Source organism: Solea solea, chromosome 16 (assembly GCF_958295425.1).
Source record: "Solea solea chromosome 16, fSolSol10.1, whole genome shotgun sequence".
Lineage (NCBI taxonomy): Eukaryota > Metazoa > Chordata > Actinopteri > Pleuronectiformes > Soleidae > Solea > Solea solea.
The window spans coordinates 4,969,267-4,990,377 of record NC_081149.1 but is presented as its reverse complement, the minus strand read 5'-3'; the positions used below and the strand labels follow the sequence as shown (position 1 = coordinate 4,990,377).

Below are 21,111 nucleotides of genomic sequence, written 5' to 3'. Positions count from 1 at the left end.
CGTATGTAAATAAGATTATTTGTTCGTTGCTTCACAGTTTTAAACGATAGTACATTGAATGTCTTTGTGTTTAGGACTGTAGGATGCTAATATTTTAACCAGGGGCGGCCCAAGCTTTTATGAGGCCCTAAAATGAATTTGAATTTGGGGGGTTCGCACCACCAGTCCAAAAACATGCAATATGGGGATTAGGTAAATTGGTCACTCTAAATTGAGTGTGTAAATAAATAGGTGTGAATGTGAGAGTGAATGGCGAACAGTCCAGGTGTACCCCGCGGAGTAGCTGGTCCTTGACTATTATTGAATGTGTTGTATATTAGACATGGTCTTTTAGCATTTTAGCATTGCATTTCATGTTTTAGGAATTTTTTTTACATTTGTTTTGTTTTTTTCTCCCCAAAAGATCAAATTTTTGAGGATTAAATGTTTGTGAAAGCCGAAGACGGAAAAAAAAGTCCATTGGGGCCATGATCTCAACTCAGCAGGAAGTGGGCTGTGTTGAGTTTAGCATTGATCTTGGTGATTTGCACATTTTGTATAGGAACAAACTCGCATGAGCACGTTAGTCGTGCCAACAAAAGAATTGCGTCAATTTGTACGAGACACATCAAAGATGAAAAGGTTCCAAAAAGTGTTGCAGATTCAAAAGGGTGTGGCCACGGCAACCATCGGACTTCGGGGGAAATTTCTACCATTCGCCACAAAACAGGAAGTGCCCTTTATCTTTGCCGTACGTTGACAGATCTGCTCGAAACATCTCACGTGAGATAAAAGACCCGGCCAGAAAACATGGGCAAATGGGCGCCACCTACCAAAGGGCTGCTTGTGTTTATTAATTTCTTTTGATGTATAGAATGAAGTTGATGGGTTTTTTTTTTTGGTTTTTTTTACAGAAATACAGATTGATTATTCACTTAATTTCATAAAACCTCACCATAATATTCCACACAACAATCTGACAGGTTTCAAAGATCTGTTTATTGGTTTAATGGAAAACAAAGCCTTATGAGTGTCAGTGTGAGTTTTAGGCAGCATGTACAAACAAACAAAGCGTGTGCAAGTTTTACATTATTTTTCATTCATTTTCAAATGAAAACAGGAAGGAATCACATTTCAAAATCATGCTCGGAACTGTGATGGATTATTGGAAGCGGTGGCAGAATCAGCACAACATATAGTTAGAACATATAGTTAGTAAACAGTCAGTGAACGAGTGTTTTCAAGTAGCCAACATGTGATTAAAGGTCCAGTGTGCAACATTTAAGAAGGTTTCTCATTCATTTCCATTGGCCAATTTTGAAAAAGAACCTTTTCATTCTCATGATTCTTGGTCGACACATTTATATGAACTTGTCTGAGTCACATCAAACTCCAGTCACTGCAAGAACTACCTTGTATGAGAGCTCCATTTGGATTGTGTGGTGTTTGCACTAAACAGACAACTGTGGTTGGTGCTCGGGCTGCCACTTGTAGAGTTAATCAGACCCACAACGCTTGACACCGCTCTGTTCAAAGTCAATAAGTCAGAAGCTTGATTTCAGTAGACACGCCCACCACGTTTGTGTGAGTCGGGTATACAGTAATGTTTTCAATTCCATTCAGTGTGAACACATGGTGGCTTTATATGTACTTTAGGCAAGGTGATGTCGTGCTGCCATGTTTCTACGGCAACCTGATCGGACAAAAACTAAACTTTGAACCCTTCCTTGGCATGCATACTTCTCATTGCCGTAACTCCTAGACCGTTTGCAATATCCAGAAAATTAAAAAACTATGGACTGTGAGCAATCTGTCCACGGTGTGACCCCGCCTTTTAGCCCTGTGTCAGCTGAGATTGGCACAGTAGAAGATGGATGGATGGATACTGGAAAGCAGGGAAATAGAGCTTTTTGTGGCCATATACTTGTCATTACGGTAGAACCTCAGGACTTCCGCGGACAAGATTTGTTACGATATGTGGGTTAGATAGTGAAGGTTACCTTTTCACAATTCTACAGTCATAAAATCTAAATAAATATATATCATGATGGTCATAGAAGGGTTAAAGAGAACGAGAACTACGCCAATATAAAGAAAATGACATTATTGCACTCTGCAATCTCACCACTAGGTGTCACTAATTCTCACACACTGGACCTTTAATGTGGATCATTTTCAAAATGAGTTCTGGTCTTGTGAACTTGATATCAGACAGAAAGATCCTCACCTCAAGTGAAATTAATTTTCCCTTCATTGTTTACCTACAAAAATATTAAAAACAACAACAACACTTTTAAATGATCTACCATTAGTGCAACATATGCTGAATCAGAGCGGGGGAGGGGAGGAGGCGAGGTTTTCAGACAATCAGAGCTCTCTTTTTGTTGGCGAGGAACATGTTCCAGTCGCGCCACAGGAGGCCCATGTTCTGGGTGCAGGAGCCAGTGGTCGTGCAGGTGTAGCCACTGGGACAGCAGTGCTTCATGTCGCTGCAACAAACCGCCTGTGAGGAGGGGGGGAAAAAAGTATGAGACACCGTCAGCTGATGGTGGGAGAAGAAAAAATGTTCATCTACTACAAGTGAAGATGTCTTTACCACCAAATTTGACATATACCGACATGTTCTATGTCAAATTTGGTGCTAAAGGCGAGGATGTAATTACATCATCTGGAAATCTGAATTATCGGAAAACTGAAAATTTTGCTGTGAACCACTCACTCTCCCACACCAAAGTCCATAAAGAAAATCATCAATTTTACATCCCAGCACACAGGAGTTGTTGATCCACTGCTGCCTCCACCTCAAACTCAGCCAGCAGTAGACCAGCAGCTGCTGTTTCCCCACAAGCTAAAAATGCAGATTTTCTTGACAGAGAATGAGTGGTTTCTCATTTTTTTATAAAAAGGGAAAAGCAGTCTACATAGATAAAGTGTCAGATACATTCTTGATATATTGTGGAGTAAAGCTCCTTTTGTTGATAACCAACTGTCGTGTAAAACATAGACACAAGATAGAGCAGATTTTTCGCCTCTTAGAGAAAAGTTCAACAAATAAAGGCTAAAAAAACAACATTACAAAACATTACGATAATATTTGCAGCTCTATCTTGCAGTTGGACCATTTCTTTCCAACAGGAAACTGAAGTTTTTAAACCACTTAGTCTCGCACACCAAACCCCATCGAAAAAAAATTGTGATTTTAGCTTGTGGGGACACAGGAGCTGCTGGTCTACTGCTGCCTCGTGTGGTCACTTTGTGGTACTGAGGTAAATCTGAACAAAGGATTTAAACAATGAAACATTTGAAGTTAGTGATGGAGGCAGCAGTGGATCGACAACTCCTGTGTGCTGCGATGTTAAAATCAATGATTTTCTCTATGGACTTTGGTGTGGGAGAGTGAGTGGTTTATACAAACCTCAGTTTCAGTGGGAAAAGATCATCACAAAGCCAAAATGTACTACAGTGACAGTAAAATGCTAAGTATTTGATAGTTAAACTGGAGCAGCAGGTGAGTTATGCCTGAAAATCATACATTGGGAGCAGGACAGCAGGCCCACGACGTAGCCGACGTCCTGCAGCACGTCTCCATGTCCGTGCAGCTGGTCTGGCCGTCACACTGGATGTCTCTGTCTCGTGAAGGGCCGGCTCTGTGCGGTTGCTCCAGCAGATACACCGGCGTCAGTGGCACCGTCTCCAGCTGCAGCATGGCGAGCCTCTGACACGACTTGGAGACGATGTTACAGTGGAAGCCCTGAGGGCAGCAGTGCTCCTTATCAGTGCAGCACACAGCCTGCAGACACGCAGCAGGAGGGCAAACCATCTTTACACAGGCAAACTCATGGACGCTGACACACAAATGTGATATTGTTGTGTCAAAGAATGTTCCCCCGTCCTCAATGAATCTGGTATTCACATCAATTCTAAGAAATCTAATCACAAGCTACGACATTTTCATTTAAAAACTGAGATTTTAAATCAGGATTCAAGTTTTTTCAGCTGTGTTTCAGGAGTGATCTGAAACCATTCTTAATCTATGGGGTTTGTGGAGTCGGGATTTCCGACTTTAGGGGGAATTCCTTTAACAGGAACAGGATCCAGGTGTTTTCCTGACCTCTCAACTGGAACACGGTCAAATCAAATGTGTCTTCACTCCCAGTTCCGACATCCAATGAAAAATGGAACGCAGCAAAGCCTTATGACTAACCTTAACAATAACTAGTTAATAACCAACCCTAACCTTAACCATAACCACAATTCAAATCTCAGTCCTAAACTTAACCAGTTCCTCCTCATTAGGACCAGGTTTTTGGTCTCCATGAGGACTACTGGTCCTGACAAGGTCAGTGTTTTCTTCATCTAAGGGGGTTTAACAGCAGATATTGCACTACTGCCACCCTCTGGAGTTAGAGAACTCCTACACTGCCAAGTCTCTTCCTTTTGATCCTCATCTAGGTTCTGTTCTTGTCTCCTTGCCTCCTTCTCTCTATTGTAGAAAGTGACTTCCACTTCTACCAAAGTAATTTTCTGGTAACATACTTGTACTTTTACTCAAGTATCCCTTTAACGCACTTTATACAAGACTGTGGAACACACACACACACACGCACACACACACACACAGAGAATGCTCACATTCTGCAGTGGACAGCAGCCCCACGCGCCTGTGAACAGGCGGCAGCAGGTGCTGCGCTCAGGACACTTGTTTAGAACGTCACACTGCACCGAGTTGCGATCGGCCTCGACGCTGACGATGGAGGTGGTGGTGGCTGGAAGCTTCGTGTACCACGGGATCACCACTTCTCCTTTAACGCAGGACCTCTTACCCTCATTGCACGTGTACTGGGCGGGGCAGCAGAAACTCCCGTCGGTGCAGCACACCGCCTGCAGAGAAGAAGTGAGATAAAGAAGTGCTACTTTCACATCATTCACACTTCCTTTTTTTTGTTTTTTTACTTCCCTTTTTTCATCTGCCATGGCACAAAATTACACCCAGACATGAAAAACAATGAAATATTAATGTTCAGGCTAAAGTGTGACCCGAGAATATGACACTGCACTTAGAGATAAGCACCTGTTCCTCAGAGCAAGCGTTACCTCTGTGACAAGAAAATTCACCAAAAAGAAGAATTTTCTGCCAAATTTGGAGCCGCACAGTGTCGTCATATTTAAATATAGAGACGTGGACGACACTTTTGATAATTATCCAACAATCACTTTATTCATGAATAAAATATGTGTGTCTCACCTCCGGCAGAGGGCAACAGCCCCATGACTGAGACGAAGCCATGAAGCAGCAGGTGGTGAATTTAGGGCAGCTGGTGTGGGTGTCACACTGGTTCCTGACTTCTTCCTCCTCCTTCTCTTCTGTTTGCATCGTGTTTGTTCCCTGACCCGTGCTCGTAGTGACCGCTGTGGTCGGGGCCGGTGTCACGAATGCGGGCAACTTCTTTTTCATGGGTGTGGTGGAGCCACTGCCAGAGGACTCCTTACAGCTGAGGGTGGCCAGGTCACAGGTGGTGCCAGCGGGGCAGCAGTGTTCGTGGTCGTCGCAGCACACCGCCTTATGTACCAAAACAGTAACAGTCAGTAAATGTTGGATGTACAGTACTGTGACAAAGTTTGCAGAAGCAGCTTTGGCATTTGGATTGGAATGATACGACTAAAGGTCTTATACACTGCTCAAAAAAATAAAGGGAACACTTAAACAACACAATGTAACTCCAAGTCAATCACACTTCTGTGAAATCAAACTGTCCACTTAGGAAGCAACACTGATTGACAATCAATTTCACATGCTGTTGTGCAAATGGAATAGACAACAGGTGGAAATTATAGGCAATTAGCAAGACACCCCCAATAAAGGAGTGGTTCTGCAGGTGGTGACCACAGACCACCTTCAGTTCCTATGCTGTCTGGCTGATGTTTTGGTCACTTTTGAATGCTGGCGGTGCTCTCACTCTAGTGGTAGCATGAGACGGAGTCTACAACCCACACAAGGGCTCAGGTAGTGCAGCTCATCCAGGATGGCACATCAATGTGAGCTGTGGCAAGAAGGTTTGCTGTGTCTGTCAGCGTAGTGTCCAGAGCATGGAGGCAGTACCAGGAGACAGGCCAGTACATCAGGAGACGTGGAGGAGGCCGTAGGGGGGCAACAACCCAGCAGCAGGACCGCTTTTGTGCAAGGAGGAACAGGAGGAGCACTGCCAGAGCCCTGCAAAATGACCTCCAGCAGGCCACAAATGTGCATGTGTCTGCTCAAACGGTCAGAAACAGACTCCATGAGGGTGGTATGAGGGCCCGACGTCCACAGGTGGGGGTTGTGCTTACAGCCCAAAACCGTGCAGGACGTTTGGCATTTGCCAGAGAACACCAAGATTGGCAAATTCGCCACTGGCGCCCTGTGCTCTTCACAGATGAAAGCAGGTTCACACTGAGCACATGTGACAGACGTGACGTGACGAGTCTGGAGACACCGTGGAGAACGTTCTTCTGCCTGCAACATCCTCCAGCCTGACCGGTTTGGCAGTGGGTCAGTAATGGGGTGGCAGGTGTGGGGTGGCATTTCTTTGGGAGGCCGCACAGCCCTCCATGTGCTGGCCAGAGGTAGCCTGACTGCCATTAGGTACCGAGATGAGATCCTCAGACCCCTTGTGAGACCATATGCTGGTGCGGTTGTCCCTGGGTTCCTCCTAATGCAAGACAATGCTAGACCTCATGTGGCTGGAGTGTGTCAGCAGTTCCTGCAAGACGAAGGCATTGATGCTATGGACTGGCCCGCCCGTTCCCCAGACCTGAATCCAATTGAGCACATCTGGGACATCATGTCTCGCTCCATCCACCAACGCCACGTTACACCACAGACTGTCCAGCAGTTGGCGGATGCTTTAGTCCAGGTCTGGGAGGAGACCATCTGCCACCTCATCAGGAGCATGCCCAGGCATTGTAGGGAGGTCATACAGGCACGTGGAGGCCACACACTACATTCATTCAGATCTAGGATGTGATGTTTTTAGAAAACTGTCAACGAATGAATGGAAATTGGTGGGGTGGGGCATGGTGCAAATTCAAAAGGGAAACTTAGGCGGTAACGGAGACAATGAAAGAGCGATTTTTTGACGGAAAAGTAGTAGAAGAAGAAGAGGCTGGATTTATCTTTCCCCACAGCCTGCCGTGTCCTCCCATCCCCACTACCACAAACACTTCCACAGCATCACACACGCAACATAAAAGTTGACTTTTTTCTTTTCATGTGAGTAAGCAGAGCCATATCGACATCCTCGCTGTAGTAACAAACACACACACGAATGCGACCAAATAAAACAGCAATGTACAACATGACAGGACCGAGCAGCAGGCCACTTTCTCTCTCTCTCTCACACACACACACACACACACACACTGGGCTGCTCTGTTTTTACTCCAACTAAAATTTCAACTTAAATTCACTACGTTTCGCTGTTTTTTTTTTTTAAAGGGAATTGCTCCTGGTGGTCACGGGGTCCTAAGCAGCCACTTAGTTCGCTTATGCCTTGGGCCGGCTCTGGTAGTGACTGAAAGAACAAGATTGTGGATACAAGCGTCCACAATGGGTTTCCTCCGCAGGGTGTCTTGCTCCTCCATCAAGAGGAGCACGATGGGGGCAGATCTGGTTAGGATTCCTCCTGGACGCCTCCATGGTGAAGTGTTCTGGGCTTTTTCAGATACACCCGTCCTGCAGCTTTAATAAATCTGTCTTTGATCTTTTCTCCTATAGAAAATTCCCTGTCATTGTACAATGTTTATCGCAGGTTATGACCTCATAGCTAGCGCCATGAGGTATGAAAGATTTATGACTTAAAAGGAAAATGCGTAGCATTAGGAAAGCTAAGTGTCTCCTGGCCAAAGGTACTCGCTGACCATAAGACGGAAGCTACTGTGACTTGCACATAAAACCACTACGGCATCTGCATTTTAGTACTTTACACAATATGGCTGCCGATGTTAGCTAGCGCCCACAAATTGTATTCTCTGTCAAAGGGAAGACATAACAAAGCGAATACGCAGCAAATTTTAGGACTGGATTTAAGAATACAAACATATCCAACATTTCGTTGGGTGTCTGTTGCCTCAGCATGGAAGAGTACAATGCACATTTCTTTGAGGGGACTGAGAAGCTGTTGGAGGTGTGGTTCTCTCAACATGATGAGACCGAAGGAACCGGGGACCTCCGCACCATCCCCAGGTTTGAGTGGGACAAACTTTTGAAGAATGTGCATTGCTTGATCATCAGTGTGACAAAGACTGACAAACTGGAAGCTTATATACTCAGTGAGAGCAGCATGTTTGTCTCCAAGACACGTTTTATCCTGAAGACGTGCGGAACCACCCTCTTGCTACAAGCACTAAACCCTCTGCTGGATTTGGCAAGGCAGTACTGTGCCTTCAGTGCTGTGGAGAACATTTTCTACTCCCGCAAGAACTTTGTGAAGCCATCTCAGCAGGAGTTCCCTCATCAAAACTTCCAGGAGGAAGTGGACTTTCTCATCCAGATTTTCCCAAATGGTACAGCCTACTGTATGGGGCCTTTGAACTCTGACTGCTGGTACCTTTTTACCCTGGACCTACCAGAGCACTGGAAAAACAAGTATGCAGATCAGACACTCGAAGTTCTGATGAGTGACCTTGATCCAACCATTATGGACCAGTTCTACATGAAAGATCAAGTTTCGGCAAGAGATGTCACTCGCATGAGTGGAATTTGTGACCTGATACCAGGTTCTGTGATCGATGCCGCGATGTTCAACCCTTGTGGATACTCAATGAATGGAATGAAGAGTGATGGGACTTACTGGACTATCCACATCACTCCTGAGGCAGAGTTCTCTTATGTTAGCTTCGAAACCAACCTCTCTGCAAGATCTTTTGATAATTTGGTGAGGAAGGTGGTGGATTTGTTCAAGCCAGGGAAGTTTGTGACGACCCTCTTTGTTAATCAAAAGTCCAAATGTCGCAGTGTCTTTTCTTCAGACAAGAAACTCATGGGCTACAAGTGTCTCAACCGCCAGTTGGTGCAGTTCAACGACTACAATTTGGTCTTCACAAGTTACGCCAGCAACTGCCAGTAGAACTAGCAGCGATGTATCATCCAATAGTGTATTATGAAATCGTAGAATAGAAAGTTATGAGGCCATAGTATCAAGTTCATGATGATGTCATTGCACAGGAGGTCAAAGTATATTGCATTACGATGATCCTTCCTTTTCAAGGGCAATTTAAATTAAAGTTATGACTTATATGAATGTGGACTGGCCTCATCATGGATACTGGCACAACAGCACCGGTGCTAAAAGAAATTCAAGGGGAAACACTGAGCAAGGCTTAACTTTATGCAGTGTGGTTAGTACTAACACCACTAGGACAGACCAGGGTTTGGATGAGGGACTGTCCCAGGTCCTCTGTGTTGGGTTTACATGTTCTCTCCAGGTCCGGGTTCCTGTTTCCCCATACCATAAAAAATGTGTTAGGGTAATAATCCTTCCTGCCAGTCCCCCGGACCAAGGCACTGACACATCTGGAGTTGGCCCTGCTCAGTGGCTGCCCATTGCTCCTAGTTCTATAGAAGGAAGGTTTGTAGCAGAGGATGGGTAAAATGCAAGGGACACATTTCCCAACAAGGATTAATAAAATGACCTTAACTTGATCTTAACCCCAAATAATTAAAAATAAAGCAAATACCAGTGAGGATGAGTCCCAGGTAAGCTACACATGGAATGGTAGACTCTCTTAGCTAACTGGGATTAAAGGGTAATAAGAAATCGTCAGTGTACTTGTTGCTCTGTGTGAGTACCTCTGGTATAGGACAGCAAGCCCAGCCCCCTTCTTTGGTTTTACAGCATGTTGTGTTGTCTGGACAACTGGTGGCGGAGTCACATGGGACGTCCTCCACCTTTACGCTCTGTCTGGTGAGAGCAGGTTTTTTCTCCAACCACGGCACAGAGTGCGTGCCATCGTCACAGCTCTGTGCAGGTAGGTCGCATGTCGAACCTTTCGGGCAGCAGTGTATGAAGTCGTCACAGCAAACAGCCTGAAAAACAAAATCAAAAGGAAGGAAAGGATGAATTTGGTGCCCATTCTCTTTCCCAGTGTCTCCTGTCTTCCACCACTCTCATCTTTGATCGCTTCATCCTCCAAAACAAGGTTGCCAATCCCAGCTGACATAGGAGTGAAAGGCAGGGTACACCCTGGACAGGTCGCCAGTCTATAACAGAGACACATAGAAACAAACAACCATCCATGCTCACACTCACACCTACAGTCAATTTAGAGCATCCAATTTGCCTGCTCCCCAAATCTGCATGTCAGTGAAGCATGAAAGGGGAAGATCACGGCAAGAAGATCACGGCAAGAAGGTCACGGCATTCGGTTCCCAGTTTGACCGAGGACCTTTCTCCCTGTGTGCACCCACTGGTTTTCTCCGGTGTCCTCCCCAAAACATGCAGAGGTAAATTGGACACTCTAAACTGACCACAGGTGTATAGGTTTGTCCTGCGATGGACTGGCAACCTGTCCAGGGTGTGTTCCGGCCTCTGTGTCAGCTGGGTTTGGCTCCAGCCCCTCGTGACCCTCATGTGGAGGATGAAGTGGTAGTTAAAGCGCTACACTTTTAACTGTCGTACCTCTGGTAGCGGACAGCACGCCCAGCCGCCATCTTTGGTTTTACAGCATGTGGTGGTGTCTGGACAACTGGTGGCGGAGTCACATGGGACGTCCTCCACCTGTACACTCTGTCTGGTCACAGCAGGTTTCTTCTCCAACCACGGCACAGAGTACGTGCCTTCGTCACAGCTCTGTGCAGGCACGTCACATGTCATACCTTTTGGACAGCAGTGTATGAAATCGTCACAGCAAACAGCCTGAAAAACATACAATCAAATAGAAAAAATAAATCATTGACAAAACGGCAACACCTTTCAAAATACCGCTTTATGTATTTACTTCTTTGAGAGTTCTTGGAGCTAAATGTCTGCAGTTCATAACCTTTGTTGTTTTTTCTTGTTGTTGGTTCATGTGAAACATAATCAAGCAAAACTATTAGACCAGACTGAGGGATCGTTTGTGTGTATACAGCAGCAGTGCAGGGACAGACGGGAACAAGAAGTGTGAATTCCGTCAAACTGCCAATATAGAGCCATTGCTAGTTCAGTCCAGTTGTTAGGAGAACATGTGATTGTACAAACTTAGCTTGTTTCAAGTTTGGCTCCAAGAGAAAGCTCTTGTGTATTATTATTATGTTATTCATTGCCAGTAAGAAGCCAATCAGAGCCTGGTTTTTACCTCCGCGATGCTACAGAAATATGTCAAAGGTCATTAGACAAATGTGTAATTTTAAGGACTGGAGGTAGCATCAGGCTGTGTACATGCCTGTCTAGATGTTGCCTGTGTTCTCCTTGATCAAGAACATTTATTCAAATACATTTTCTTCAAATGAACTCATCACAGATTCCAGGACCTTCTTCACTGTTCGCCAAAACTTTGAAAGCAAAAAACTCCCCAATAGTGTGGAGCTGATGGACTTAGTCAACATCATATGACCTCATCTGACAATGGTTTGAATACAACTGACTTTTATTTATGTTTAAAAGTTATTCACTAGAGCAACTACCTCTGGTATAGGACAGCACGCCCAGCCCCCTTCTTTGGTTTTACAGCATGTGGTGTTGTCTGGACAACTGGTGGCGGAGTCACACGGAACGTCCTCCACCTTTACACTCTGTCTGGCTTGAGCAGGTTTCTTCTCCAACCACGGCACAGAGCGCGTGCCTTCGTCACAGCTCTGTGCAGGTAGGTCGCATGTCGAACCTTTCGGGCAGCAGTGTATGAAGTCGTCACAGCAAACAGCCTGAAATACATACAAAAAATAAAAATCAGTCATACACTGGTAACATTTTTTCAAAATACAGATCAAAACTGGAGTCTGTCTTCCACAAGTACAGTGCAAAATTCAAAACATCTGACCTGAGTCAATCTCATTAGTAGGTTTATATTCTATAATTGTCACGGGGTCACCTGCTTAGGGACTGTCTTGTTTATTTTCCCCTGTGTTGATCTGCCCTCACTAACTCTCTTGTCATTGCAGATCTTGTCACTCACGTCAGCCCTGCAATCACCTCATTCCACTCACCTGAGTCTCCCCGCCCACTTCCACACCTGGCCCTCATTATCCTCATCAGCCTCCCTTACAAATACAACCCATTCTCATTCACCCTCTGTCAGATTGTCGTGCCACATGTCCTGCTCTCGTCCTGCCAGTTTTGCTCTGCCTAAGACTCTTGCCTGCAACTTATGCCAGAGGTTTTTCTGGACCTCCCTCCCTCAGTTAGTTTACACCTTTGTTTGCCGCTTAGGTTTTTTACTTTAAATAAAAACCTTTTTAGGACACTCTGAATCGTGCTCTTGGGTCCAGTGTTTTCTCAGACATTACAATAATAATACAATTCATGTATTCACAACCATTGGTGAGCATGTGGACCAGTACCAGAACTTTAAATTCTGTTCTGAAGCTGACTGGGAACCAGTGTAAAGACTTAAAAACTGGAGAAATTATCTATGATCTTTCTGGTTCTGGTCCAAACTGGAGCTGCAGTTGTTCCTTAAAGACACAACCATCTGCTCATCGACTGGAGATGAAACCAAACACAACCGCGTCACACAGGTCCACAAGACAGAAGTGTCGTACCTCTGGCAAAGGACAGCATGCCCAGCCGCCATCTTTGGTCTTACAGCATGTGGTGCCGTCTTCACATGCGACTGTGTCGTTGCAGGGGACGTCGTTACCTTGATTAAAAGATGACAATAATCATGATGGGTGAAAGAATGTTTTTAAGTGGCTAGTGGAGCCGAAATGGTGCCTTGGGGTGCTTTATCCACTGTCATGGGTAACTACCAGTTAACAAGTCTAGACTGCTGATCACTTACTCACTCTTAGTACCTTAAGTGCCAAAAATGTCCCATCAGTATAAACCGCAACTTTAAAAAAACTGGCTTTTTTCCCCACCTCAAATGAGTTGATTGTATATCTAACATCAGTCCTAATCATAAAAACATAAAAATGTATAAAAATGTCCTGATATTGTGTATCTAAAAAGGTTTTGCCGGTCCTGGTTATGGCTAAAATCAGTTTTTCCTGTTTCACGACAGCTGGGGTGTGCACAGATCTGATGACAGTATGTGTACCGGAACTGTTACTTTAATTTTCGACTTTTGTTTAATCGTGTCAGGATTAAACCCCAATGGAAAGCAAAACACCTGACAGAAAAAGAGAACTGAATTTGTATCTCAGACTGTGTTAAGTGTGTGCATGATGGTTTTATGTACCTTTATTCTCCTTAGTGACAGATGACACAGATCCTTCCTGCTGTGAAGGGGGAACTTTCTTCACTGCCATGACTTCGGGGGATTTTTCTGCAGCTCTCACTTGACCAGCTTCTGAAAGTGGAACCACACTTAGGTTAAAGACATTAAATTCCACAGAATGAGGAACTAAGTGGAAAACCAGAAATGTGACCTTTCTTGATTTCCCACTCTGCTCTTATGCGGGCTGGGAGTTTGGCCCACATCGGCGTCTCATTTTTGGTGTTTAAAGAAATACATTTGCTGTTTTGGACATCACATGATGTCCCTTCAGGGCAGCAGTGCAGCTTGTCCTCACAGCACACAGCCTGAGACACACATACGCAGGATAAGACACCATAAAGTCACAATAACTGGAGCGTCCCGGCGTGACATGCAAATCTATCATTTGACTTTATATTCATTCGTATTTTTATCTTACTTGTGTTATGGAGGAGCATTAGCGATACGTGTTCAACCATAAATGTAACATAAATGTAACATAATCTACCTTCGGCATAGGGCAGCATCCCCACTTGCCCTCTGGACTTTCGCAGCAGGTGGTTTGAAGTGGACACTCTGACACGCCATCGCTGCACAAAACAGTCGTCACAGGCTCTGCTGAAACACCACAGCAGGAACATGTTCTGGTTTCACCAAAATGCTCAACAGAAAAGGGCCGAGACTGGAGCCTTGTGGTGCTCCACGTCATTGTTATCCACTGTCATGCATTACTACCAATTAACAAGTCTAGACTGCAGATCACTTACACCTTAAGTGCCAAAAATGTCCCATCAGTATAAACAGCAGCACTTAAACACCTCCATCAAAAAGATGATTTTATAACTAACATCAGTCCTTATCATAAAAAATGTAAATTAGGAGGTATTAAAATAACACAAATGATTGTGTATCTAAAATATGTTTGTTGTGAAAAGAAGCCTTCCACTCTGTATTTGCAATAAATTTAAATTGAGAGAAGGATTTTTTTTTTTATTTAAAAGGGATGTTTCTATTTGAAAATTATACAATGAGAACAAAAAATACTATGGAAGGAGCTCAGGGATTTAAAATTCAAAAATTGTGAGTTACACTTGTTTAGGTCTCTATTCAGAATTATGGGTTAAGATCATGTACATTAAGGATTATTGTGTACTGTTATTGTTTTGTTTTGCAAAACATTTTAATTTTGGTTTTGTGGCATTGTTGCTGATATTCTGGGTTATTCGATAAATTGTGCCAGTTTGGACAAAATGAGCGTTGAAGAACCAACTGAAATAAAAACTGAAATAAAATTCATTCATTCATTCATTCCCACTATAGGTGTCCACTGGCCATTCATCATACAACACACACTTGTCCACTCTGTTCAGTTACACACTGTGGACGTTAGAACAGGAGTCTCACCTTGTCTGGTGCAGGAGCGGCTGTCTGCGCTGCAGTGGCGACCCACTGGACAGCAGTGTTTTCCATCCGAGCAGGGGACTCCCTGTTGGAGGTCAGGAAATCAAGAATAACTCAGGTGGCAGGTCAGATGAAATGCTGGATTTCTTTTGTTGAGAATCAGTGCGTCAGTGTTAACTGCACTGCACAAAATGCTGTGTCTGCAAAACCAAGCTGCAAATTTCTCACACTTCCAAGACGTCGGTTTTTCTTCTGTCAAGTGAAACAACTGGATAACAATTAAAAAGCTGATAAAACTGTACTCAGAACAGCTCGAGAAAACAAATGTGTTTGAAGTTTGCTGTTAAAAGAAGATGCGGTGGTAGCACACGTCATGAGGCGGAGAGTTCCAGAGAGTTGGACCTTAGTGGCTGAATTTGAATTCACAAACTTTCAAGGATTTCAAGGACCCTTGGGAACCCTAGGGACAGTACTGGCCCACTTCAAACACTGACAATCTCAGAGATTTGTTGGGTATCTACTTATATGTTGATTACCTGAGCTATAGGGCAACAGCCAAACCCTCTCAAGGCCGTCAGACATGAAAACTCGGGAGGGCATCGTGACTGATCAGGACAGATGTTGTCTTCGTCCTCCCCCATGTATGGCTTGATCATTCTGAAGGACTGCAGGGACAGAGTGGGGAGGAAAAAGAGGTACAACATTTACTACACTTCACCTGTGCTCATATGTAGGTAGCATTGCAGCAGATGTTATGTCTATTATTCTTACTTTGGAGCGTTTCGGCAGCTCAACATTGGCTCTTTCCACCCATGGGATGGACACTGTGGAGTTCACACAGCTGGATTTGCCTGAATTGCAGACTGTGCCCGCAGGACAGCAATGAGTGTGATCTGCACAGCATTCAGCCTAAAGATACAAGAGTAGTACGAAGACTTTGACTACCAAAAGTTTGAAAGCGGCTATCACACAGACTAATAAAGCCTTGGCTTTTTATCTGGCTCATAAACTAGTCAAACACCACAGAGAAATGAATGGAACCACTGTATCACCCCCCATTATTTATTTTATTCTAGTACAAGAAGGCGGTTATCTCACGCAACATGCATATTTTACCGTGTGATAGACAAAGTTTATTAAGTTAAACAGCATTATCTCGATATGATGTTCTTTCATTGCAGAGTAATAATGGTTTTAAAGATTTAAGCCTGAAAGGTCGTAAATTCTAGCAAATGAATTAGATAATAAGAACAATTTATGCCTTGTTGGATGTAATTTTGACCATAAAAAAACTAACCTTTGACAAAACCTTGACATTACAAACGTGTTCTTTCCATCAACTATTTAAAATGCTTTTTACTCCAAATTGTGGCTATTACTTGCTAGCTTTAGCTGGGCCGAGCTCTGTTGGTTAAGCTAGCCGAATGATTGTTTTTTAGCAGTTTTGATATAAATGAGAGTTTAAACTACTATATATATATAGATGTAACATAATCAGATGTTAGCTTAAACTGATACTGCAGAAAAACGTTAAATAGAGAATAATAAGTTAGTTTAGCCAAAGTCAAATTGTGGCTATCTCTTAGTAGCATTAGCTGGGGTAAGTATTGTTGGTTTAGCTAACTGAGCTATTGCTGTTTTCCAGGAAAATACACATTTCTATTCAATTACCATTCAATAATTTACAATACTTTCCTTGCAATTAAGGATAATTATGGCTATCTCTTAAGCGTTGTTGGTTTAGCTAGCTGAATGGTTGGTTTCTTTTTGCTATGTTTTGATGAGTTAAAACTGCTGTTTTCTAGTGAAAATCCACAGTGTTTACATACAGTGTTTACAGTGTTTCACTTCATAAAAGTTAAAGGACAAATGTTTTATGTTAGAGCCTTAATCTGCAAAGAAGTTTTAGTGTAGTGATTTTTTAGCTTTGTTTTAGCTTTAACTATGGGTCGAGACACAACCAAGTCTACCTGTTCAAAGGGGCAGCACTCGTATCCGTTTGCGGGGTCGTTGCAGCAGGTTTGACCTTTTTCACATTGTCGTCCATCTGGACACTCGTCGGCAGCAGCCAGGGCCACAAGGGTCAAACAGATCACAACCCACTTCTGCATCTGCACACACACACAGGAAGTAACACACAAAACAGTTCATTTCCATGAACCTGTGATTTAAAACTCTTTTTTTAATTATTCAATGAAACTGCACGAGTCCTACAGGAACTATTCAGTTTATTCATTTATTTCCTGGACTTTAATACTTCCTTAAGAGTTTAGTTCCTGATTTTTGGAAGTTGCAGAACAAGTCATGTGTAAAATAGAAAAAAGAAAAACACTTTCAGTTTCATTTTGTCCAAACTTGTTTTCCCTGAAGGTCATAAGCTGTGGATGTTTTTACAAAATGGTTCAAAACTCATTTTAAGCGCCGTACTAAAAATGTAAAGTAGCTTAAATTTGTAGTAATAGTTTTTGTTTTTAGAGTACAGTCTTTAGAGATTATTGTAACAATGTGTCAAGGACAAAAAAAAGACAGAGGAAGAAGTTTATTTTTGCTCTTACCTTATTTTTTAAAACGAGCGAAGAGCTGTTGTGAGCAGACAGGTGTGTGTCACAAGTGTCTCACTAACAAAGGACACAGGAGACTGACGTGTATAGTCCAGAGTACGCCCACATGTGAGAGAGAGAGAGAGAGAGAGAGAGAGGGAGAGAGAGAGAGAGAGAGAGAGAGAGAGGGAGAGAGAGAGAGAGAGAGAGAAAGAGAGAGAGAGAGAGAGAGAGAGAGAGAGCGCGTTACTGTTCAATGAAACCATGGCTGTGTACAGTGTATTATTCACAATCATCACTTCTCTCTGCAGCCATTTATCGAGTTAAAAAATAACCCATAATTAAAGAGATTACATGAGTTTTAACATGACCCAATAAGAGTGTTGTGCAGCTAAATACTTAAAGGTACAGTATGTAAAACTTTCACAGTGCAGCTGATTATCTATTATGAACAATCCATCCAATAATTAAAAAATAATTGTGCATACATTTTTTGCACACTGGACCTTTAAAAACATATTGGAATTGGAAAAGTGTGGAGAGTTAAAATCCAGGGGATTTCTTTTCTTTTCTAAATAAGTTAATAAATAAATAAATACAATCTTAGTTTATCCTGACACCACAAACGAAAATAAAATGATATATAACCATCATGAGTAGCTAAACCTCCCCCAACATAAAATATAGAAAAACAGAGCAATAAACTGAAAAACGTTTAAGGTTTTTAATTGACATACATGTGCAGTATCAGCACAATCAGTAACTAGTTCTATGTGTAAAAGCCTTTATATATATAGTCTACTGTGTACATGATATGCCCAGGTTGTACATGTTCTATTTCATAAATTATTCTTTTTACAAGCACCAGCTTTCTGGGTATACAATGAGACAGAATTAATAAATTAAAGGCGAATCATCACTTGCAAATATAGAGTTTATTTTTATTGGATTTTTAGGGCCAGAGGCCTGTTTTCTCCTCGTTTAGGTGAAGGACATTTAGAGTCTTCCAGTGACAGTTGAGGTTGTGTTTGAAACAGCTGGCGCTCATTTCAGGCGTAGTTATTTATATATAAAGTCTCACATAAAGTCTGCAAATGAACAACGAGAACAAGGAAACGCGATAATTATGTAAAACTATAAATGCTGTAAGAGTGTTTTTATTATACAAATGAAAATGTTCTATATCACCGAGTAAAGAACATACCATGAGTGGCTGTATGTCGACACACTTCATCACAAAATCCACACAGGATGGAGGCAGAAAAGGCTCTGCTGTTGTGTTTGTTTCTGCAACGCTGTCACTCAAAACCTGACTCATCATCATGCAGAAGCCCAGCATCCATGCCTTGCCCACTGCTCCAAGAGACTCCCATGGACGCTGAGCTTCTGTGGAAGTGGTGTCCACAATGTGGACAATCTTAATGCGGAGGCTGCTACGGGAATACGGAAATCACAAAGCTGATTCTGAACGAACTAGCTAACAGTCGTGTTCTAGTGCATGTTTGGTATTGAAATGTAAACACAACACCATACTTTGACATTTTCAAGGAAGCTGAGCTTCACTTCCTGTCTCATAGCAAATGCCACTCGAGTCATCCATGTTCCTACTGTCAATAAATGGTCCAGCCAGGGCTAGAGACAGTCTCCTATTTCTTACATAATAACAACATTGCAACATTTCAAAATCAACATTTTGAGATGTTGATCCCAGATGCAGCAAGTACAAGGCAAACAGGATGGGACCTAAAACAGAGCCCCGAGGTACACAGGTAAATAATGCTGCCTTCCATTTAAACGTTTCTCTTTTCAAGAACGCCCTCTAAAAATTCTTATTTCCAACCTCTGTATGACACGTTTCCACAATACAGTTCCAGCATGATTTGGCTCTTCTCATTTTGTTTTTGCTTCTCAATTTGAGATAGTTCCTGGTACCTTGTACGTTTTAGTACCAGCTCTGGCGAGGTTCCAAGCGAACTGAGCTGCTCAGACTGTCATGAGCCTAACTTTAGATCAGTTAAAAAGTTAAAAAATCCTGAATGCATTAACCTTCAACATTTAGCAAAGGAAATGTCTAAAATCTCAATATTTAACAGAGGAGTCTGGTGTATTAAGCGAAATCACTGCTGAAAGCCGGGATTGCAAAATGAAGGCTGTGTTGTTATTGACTGGTAGTGCTAACGATGGCTAGCCTGAGATATGTTTGCGTTCCATGTTTTCTCCAACTTCTCAACTGGAACACAGGAACCTCCAAGTTCCCAAGTACATGGAATGCAGCATAATGAATCTTTTAGAATTTGGAGGAACTGAATCTGAAAGAGAAGGGAGTTTTTTACGACAACTGTATTTGACAAAAAACTGGGCTGATTGAAATAATTGTGTGCAGTTATTATTATTATTGTTGTTGTTGTTGTTGTTGTTGTTGTTGTTGTTTGTGACTACTTTTTCATGTTCATTTATTTGTTTTCTTAATGTTGGTTTAGATACCCAGTGCTATAATGTAACAAAGTACAAATATGTTACTGTACTTAAGTAAAAAATTCGCCCATCTGTACTTTTACTTGTCTTTCTCTGATTATCTTTGAGCTGCTTTACACTACAGTTTTCACCCATTCACACACTGGAACATAGGGTTCAGTGTCTTTGCTCACAGACACATATAGACAAGCAGAGCCAGGAAACCTGGAAAGGATGACGTTCTCAAATTTGTCGTCTTGTTGTCTTGTCAAAAAAACCAAAATTATTCCGTTTGAATGATTTCTTTGTTATATGGAGCAATGAAACCAGAAATTATTCACATTTAAAAAGCTGAAAAATCTGAAAACTTGCTTTGATTCCTTAGAACACTCAGACCGATTAATCAATTATCAAAATAGTTGACGGTTCATTTAATAATCGATAATTGTATATTCATAATAATATAGGCACAGTCCTTGACAGTCATTTTAGCTTCTCTGAAAATACAGATTTTATCTTCAAGAAATGCTCACAGCTACTCAGTCTGCTTAGAAGATTAAGTTGCCTTGGAGTCTGTCCGGATTTAAGAGCTTGTTTATACTGCACATATTGAGAGTGTTTTAACATTTCATCTCTGTGCTTGGTTTGGTTATTTGAGTGTTAAGTGTAAGTTCAAGCTAAATAGAATTGTAAAAATGGCTGGTAAAATTGTGAGAAACCCACAGAAGCCTCTGACCAACACTTACACTGAAAGGACAAGGAGGAAAGCCCGCAGAATCCTGGCAGATGGCTCTCACCCTCTGTCCTGTCAGTTTGAGCTTCTGAAGTCTAGGAGGTGCTACAGAGCTCCCAGAGGCCAAAGGTCCTTTTAAAAAATGCTATTGCCATCTTGAACTTGACAAAGTGATCAATTCACATTATGACCTGAACTGCTTTACCTTTGTGCTTTATTTAGCTTATTAGACCTTATTTTACCTCTACTTTTGTTCCTATTTACACTGTATCTTATCTCTGTTTTTATTGTGTCTATTATATGTTTTTTATGTATGACAATGTTTTTACCTTACTGTCGTCTGTTTACTGTGCTGGTGAGCCAAAGAAAATTTTCCACCCTGGTGGACAATAAAGACTTATTCTATTCTATTCTATTCTATTCTATTCTATTCTAATAATAATAATAATGATAGTGATAATAATGATAATAATAATAATAATAATAACAATAATAATAATTGTTTCAGCCCTACTTTTGATACTCAAGTACAGTTAACGTCATATACTTTAAGGACTTTTACTTAAGTAATATTATAAAAAAGTAACTTCAGTACTTTTACTCAATTATTCCCATTTAGATACTTTATACAGG

The 21,111-nt window shown here is 42.2% G+C and overlaps 2 protein-coding genes across 2 annotated transcripts; one reads left to right on the top strand and one right to left on the bottom strand.

Moving 5' to 3' along the window:
* Positions 1 to 1,948: 1,948 nt before the first annotated feature.
* On the bottom strand, positions 1,949 to 17,419 carry grna (granulin a). The gene is made up of 16 exons (XM_058652681.1): positions 17,307 to 17,419; positions 16,722 to 16,862; positions 15,523 to 15,660; positions 15,288 to 15,416; positions 14,755 to 14,836; positions 13,859 to 13,968; positions 13,523 to 13,676; positions 13,333 to 13,443; positions 12,695 to 12,792; positions 11,621 to 11,857; positions 10,635 to 10,871; positions 9,806 to 10,042; positions 5,225 to 5,539; positions 4,612 to 4,860; positions 3,512 to 3,769; positions 1,949 to 2,482 (listed from the first exon to the last, which is right to left on the bottom strand). Exons 2-16 carry the CDS (start codon positions 16,860 to 16,862, stop codon positions 2,339 to 2,341), a joined length of 2,640 nt encoding a protein of 879 aa, XP_058508664.1. The 5' UTR covers positions 17,307 to 17,419; the 3' UTR covers positions 1,949 to 2,338.
* LOC131474942 (S-adenosylmethionine decarboxylase proenzyme-like) lies at positions 7,630 to 9,782 on the top strand. Its single transcript, XM_058652676.1, has one exon. It carries the CDS (start codon positions 8,091 to 8,093, stop codon positions 9,081 to 9,083), a length of 993 nt encoding a protein of 330 aa, XP_058508659.1. The 5' UTR covers positions 7,630 to 8,090; the 3' UTR covers positions 9,084 to 9,782.
* Positions 17,420 to 21,111: the final 3,692 nt, after the last annotated feature.